The sequence below is a fragment of the Anser cygnoides genome, chromosome 3 (genome assembly GCF_040182565.1).
Source record: "Anser cygnoides isolate HZ-2024a breed goose chromosome 3, Taihu_goose_T2T_genome, whole genome shotgun sequence".
In the NCBI taxonomy this organism is placed as follows: Eukaryota; Metazoa; Chordata; class Aves; order Anseriformes; family Anatidae; genus Anser; species Anser cygnoides.
Window position 1 is genome coordinate 19,213,869 of NC_089875.1, and position 6,000 is coordinate 19,219,868.

At 40.4% G+C, this 6,000-nt stretch overlaps 1 protein-coding gene across 7 annotated transcripts in view; it reads left to right on the plus strand.

The window, feature by feature from the left end:
- Positions 1-5,658, plus strand: part of CDC42BPA (CDC42 binding protein kinase alpha) — a 162,012-nt gene extending 156,354 nt beyond the window's left edge. For all 7 annotated transcript variants that reach the window (XM_066993616.1, XM_066993625.1, XM_066993617.1 and 4 more), the window contains one exon: positions 794-5,658. In XM_066993616.1, coding sequence (XP_066849717.1) covers positions 794-925 — 132 coding nt within the window. In that variant the 3' untranslated portion in view covers positions 926-5,658. The remainder of the gene's footprint in view (positions 1-793) is intronic.
- Positions 5,659-6,000: the final 342 nt, after the last annotated feature.

A 6,000-nucleotide genomic window follows, 5' to 3' on the forward strand; every position in this document is an offset into this window, starting at 1 on the left:
CATAGTCGTCAGAGTGCCTGAAGTTAATGAAGTAATTTAAGAATTATCATATAATAATTTCCTTTAGAGCAGAAACTGGATTTAATCATTTACATTTTGTGCAAAACAAGACTACAATTATGATAGGATGACAATCCTGCCCAGTACTAAACTCAGTCCCTCCAACCAGGAATGTTTTACATAGGAGGGTTCAATCTGAAGTTGGCCAGCAAAACTTCACCAGCCTATTTTCAAACCAAGGAATGAGAAAATTAGAGATCACACAGGCTTTTCGTGGTACAGAAAGGCAAGTGTCAACCCAAACTCAGGTCAGATGTATTTGCATTCTGCTGTACTCAGGAAGATCTAACTGGAGTAACTTGATCAGGATCATTTGAATTAATATTCTGGGAGCATCATAGAAGAAACTGTGATAAAGTGTGTACCGTGAAGAGCATCCCAGGCTCTAAGCTGCAAAAAGGCAGGAGCTATTGTAGCTCACAAGCAACTTGGAGTTGCACACTCAGGCTCGTGAAGAGGCCCTCATTAATGTGCAGACTGCAAGAATCCCACAGGTGTTGTATCCTTATATCAGCATCAGTTATGCCTACTGTAAGCAGCAGATCTGACAGCTTACTCTTAATTCCCACCCCCTTGCCAAGAAATTCTGAGTAAAGAAAATTCCTCAATATTTTTGGACACAAACAAAATATGTGCAGGCCTCTGAATCTAGTCACCTGTTGCTCAGACACCCTAAGTCACTCCGACTTTGTGTTGTTACTTACTGGTGTTTTCCTGTGTCTCTTGGCTGCAGGACTCTGACTCTCCAAGACACTCTACTGCGTCGAACAGCTCCAACCTCAGCAGCCCTCCCAGTCCAGTTTCTCCTCACAAGACCAAGAGCCTCTCCCTGGAGAGCTCTGACCATGTGAGTTGGGACTCATGAACTGCTTCAGCTTTCAGATTCGACATCACAGCAGCTTGCTGTCCCCTTCACCTGTTCCAGTTCCCACCTTCATCATCTTAACCCTCCCCATCGCCCACCTCAGTGATCTGGGAGTGGGCTAGAGAGGCTGGTCGTCTTCAGCACCGTTCAGCACTGCCTCACCCTCTCTTCCCCAGATTTGACAGCAGCAAATGAGCAAAGCTAGGGTGTTGGTAAATACCAGATGCTGTTAGATTTGTATTAGTATTTGTTTCATTTTTGTGGTTACAGCTGCTTTAAAGACATATTTATCCCACCCCCCAATTCCCTCAAAAGTAGCTTAAATAGACCAGACCAGTGTCAACAGGAGAAAATTTAGAGGGATTTTTTTTTTTCCATGCAATAGCTTGTTGTACTGTACAAAAGTAGCACAGAGACCCCTTCCCCTGCATGGGGAACGATCAGTATGTCAGAGGCACATAAAAGCTTTCAGCCACCACATTTGAATGTCAGTCTGATTGTTGCCAGCAAATCCTTATTGATTAAGATGATGCATATTTTACTACCGTACAGAGTTTAAATAAATACACAGATGTTAGAGTAAAATATGTATGTATATATTTAAAAAAACAAAAAAAAAAAAATACAAAAAAAAATTGTGTATGCAGCAGAAGATGGATGCTTATTTAAGAGAGCCTTTAATTTAAGATTTGTGTTGTCCCTGTTTTCATGCTTGGTGATATACAGACTTGCAGGCCTGGCCTAAAACCTTTTGCAGGACAGATATTCATTTACTCATTTTGCGTACCATTTGCTGCACTGCCAGGAGTCCCTGCAGTACTTTCACATTTCTTTACTTCTGGCAGTAGTATAGCTGAGGCTGTAATTCCCGCTTTCACGTTGCTCCTCCTTCTTTGCAAAAATGACAGTGATTGGAAAGCAACCCCTGCCATGAAAACCAAGGGCACCAGTCAGCCACGCGGCTGCCCTGGTTTCTTTTGTGCTAGCTGTGCAGCTGAGATACCTTACGGCATGCTATGGTAGAGGTCCGTACAGCAGCAAGGGAGCTCAGTGCCGCAGGATTCAGCAGGAAGACTGCTTCCCTGGGTCAGCCTTTGGCCAGGTCTAACTAGGAAGGGAGCAGCCTTCTACATCCCTTTCATCATCCCTAAACAGAAAACTGTTACCGTTGTTACCAAATACTAGTTTATAATACACCAACCAAATGAGTGCTCTTATCCTGAAGCTAGCCGTCGCTGGCTGTGCTGTCACTGTAGCAATGAAGAACCTTGAAGACTGACCTCATACTGTTCACACTGTGGTCATCGAAGATGCCTAGTCACCCACAACTGCCATGCTGGCAAGGTTGGTTTTCCTCTCCCATGCTGTGGGTTTGTGCAATTTGCAGTTGTTTCTGTGTGCTCACCTGCTGTTTGGTTCCAGTAGCAGTTCAGGAGGCCAGAAGGTATTGCAGTGAATGACAGAGCCCACTGCAGCTGCAGAAATAAGTAAAAAGCTGAAGCTGGTCATGCAGTCAAGAGAATAACGTGAGAGACCGATGTACAAATGTATGGTAAGAGCAGATGTCTCATCTCTTCAGTTAGCAAGGCAGATGTGTTTTTCATTTGGGAGTGTTCAAACAAGCCTCTTTGCTCAGTAGTATTGTTGCTGGTGTTATACTATTACCATACTCGAACGTGTAAGGTTTTTTTGCATTTAGAATACTGTTTTTTTTGGTGGGTTTCAGAAGCTTGCTATGGCTCTTAAACCATTACATATTCTTGCGGTCAGCAGTGATAGAGTGTTTCACCCACATAGAGATGTTTGGAGTTTTCCAGTTTGTGTCTTCTGTAATGGAAGTTATAGGTAAGTTCAAACTGTGTACAGTAATTTCCAGGTATGATCTCCATGTGAAACAGGGAATGAGACACAGATCATTGCCTGTACCATTTTATCATGCTGGGTCTCCTAAGTAAGATTTCTCTTTCACTCTGAATCAAAAGGCTTGTCAAAGTTTAAGCTCATTAAATACTATTTTGGGACAGGAATTCAGTATTATTTTTAAAACCATCATATCAAAAACCTGTCTCTTTCCCCGATTTGGGATTTTCAGAGTAGCAAGATGGTAGTGTGTGGTTTTTGGTTTTTTGTTTTGTTTTCACTTCAAAGCTACTACTTTTGCAAGCCTGACATTTAATATTAAAAGCTTTGGCAAACAGTTAAGCACTTGACATTAATTCCTTCCAGAAGAGGTTTTCATCTCTCTGAGGGACAGATAGGCAGGGCATTATTGGCATTATTGAACTCCACGTCTGCTTCTTTTTAAAGGCTGCATATTGCTTCAAGTATAGCCACTCCTTTTTTCCCCCAATCTCGTCCTGTTGGTGAAGCATGGCCACACACTTTTCAAAGACTTTGCAGACTAGTTTTGTATTTACTGTATGTTGTATTTAAATATTAATGTTATTTTGCTATTCAGAGAAGGCATTTAAACAGCAGTCATTTAAGACAGAGCAGCCTGTGTGACAGGTCCCCTGGGAGAGGGTCACAGCATCTTTTTTATGCATTTATTTTTTTCAGTTGAGCTGATGTTCTACATGAAAATGGAACCCAAAGAGCCACTACGCAGAACACAATTAAAATGCCTAAAAGTACACGTTTGCTATGTTACAGCACCTGAAAGGTATTGATAGCCCAAACTGACATTTTCAGGCAGAGCAGAGGTCAGCTGTGTTAGAACACTAAGATCCACAGGACAAGAGCTCCACAGGCCTATGCTGTTTGCACACCACAATTTTTAAGCTTTGGCAGTCTCCTTTAGGATCGCTGTATTTAATCATTTGTTTGGTACTGTGTATTTTTATATGCATCTGTTAAAAAGAGAAACAGAAACTGTTCTCTCAGTTGAAACACAAATGACCACATCACTTACCTGAAAGGAGAAAGGGTGTCCTAGGACTTGAATAGTTTTTATACATTTGGGGGCCATTTGATTATACACAATTTTAAACCACGCTCATCTTTTTTGTTGTTATGAACACTGAAAACAAAAGCATACTGTAGCTGAGCTTTTTGAATACTTATTGGCTAGGAAAAGCAACTTGGTCATTTGAACTGTTAAAGACTTTTGCCTGGTATCTTAAAGACAGTTGTCTCTTAAGGCTTGATGTCTCTTAAGGCTACTTTGCACTGTAGCATTGTTTCAACTCCACAAGTAGAGGGCTGCAATTTGTCCAGGGAGCTTAAAAATCTCCCCCCTTTATTTTTAACTGTAGCATATGTTCTGTGTACACAATATGTATCTAGCTGTTTATTTCTTTTTGGCTGAGACTGAAGGTAGCTTGCATTTATGACACTACTTAAACATATGGGTTGTTGGTTTTTTGTTGTTGTTGTTTTTTTCCTCTTTTATTTTGGTGGCAACAGAAGATCTGAAGAGTCAGGCAGCTACTAAGGACTCCAGGTTACAGAATGAAAAAGGTTTGGTCAGTAGCTTTCCCCTGCACGTGCACGGACATAGGCATGTGGCTTTCCACATTTCATGAACCCCAAAACAGGGTTATAGTACTTTCTTCTCTGTTGTACCTGACCTGCAGAAAGCAGCCGATGGTGTCAAAAAACATTCCTGTTTCTGATGAAGTAGCTTCTTTTCCTCTGGTTAGTTGCTGCTGCTTGTTATGATGTACGTTTTTGTCCATTTTAACAAGTTTCAAAACTAAGTCAAAAATGTCTTTGATTTAATTCTTATAAAATTAACAGCCAAGCATGTTTTCCTCATATATACAGCAGAGGGGAGTAAAGGGGTTTGTCATACCAAAAAAAAAAAGTCCACATAGTATTTTTATGGAAAGAGAGGTTAACCACACCTAACTGTCTCACAGAGTGTATCGGCCTTTCAAAACACTTGAACTATTAAGAGAAAAAGATACTAGCATCAGCCAGACCCTAAATGACAGGACAAACATGCTCTTGGGTAGTAGTTTCTTGTTCAATTTTGTGTATGTTGTTTAGCTTAAATGAATACATTAAGGGCAATGACCCATACCTCCTTAGCCTGAACATCAGCGGCACATTCAGCTTCTGCGGTGTTATTTTGTTTGTTTCCTCATAGGAGTCAGTTCCTTGGAGGAAATGAGACATTTTTTCTGTACTAACACAAACTGCACCCAGCTGCATGCTCTGTGTTCGTGCTGTATTTGATAGATGCCCTCAGAAACACGTCTACTGCAGACTTTCCATTCTAAATTCAAACTTGACTTTGTCTTTCTTAAATGCAGAGGAAAAAATAAGTTATACTAAGCTGTGGCTGGAAAGAGTCTCATCCACAAGGAAGAAATCCACAAGCAAATCAGTGTTGGTATTTCAGAGCAATTATATCTGCCTTTTCATTTATTTAAAAAAAATGTTTAGGTTTTTCATTGTAATATCATTGTACAGTTTTGCATGGCCTAGATGTAATCACTTTTGTGTTTTAGAGTATAAAAGCTGACAAGTGTGCGTGCAGGGGAAAGATTCTGCTTTTTTTTTTTTTGCCTCTTCTCACTATTTTGTTTAATGTCCTCAGTGTTGTAGGGGACATTGTAAGAGATTCTTTGCTACAGAACAATGATGTAGATTCTTTTGCACAGAAATATTTAAGGTGGAAAAGTCAACAATGTAAAAATGACTTACCACCACTATTTTATGTCGGTAACACACTTAATATTAACCTACTTTGATGTACCGCAATAAAACAGGGAACTGTTAGAAATGCAGATGGTTTGTCTTTTTTTCCCCCCCTCACATCTCTCCATGTTAAGGTTTGAGGAGGAAATGCAAAGGGGAATAATTGCGTTCTAGAAGATAAGACCAGCACAAGCACACACTTGGAAGAAAAGCAGTGGGTACACAATTATATATAGCTTTAGCAGCTTTCAGACAAATTTAACAGAACCTTTTTAAAAATTAGGTCAGGCCCCTTTATGGTTTGGTATATTGAATTTTAACTGCACTGCTTGTGACCACCTTCTCAGGTCATTTGTTCTGTGTTGGTAGTTGTAGTCATTGTTTCTGAGGTCCCTCCTTGATTTAGTTATGTGTCAAGTGTTTCAGCTGCC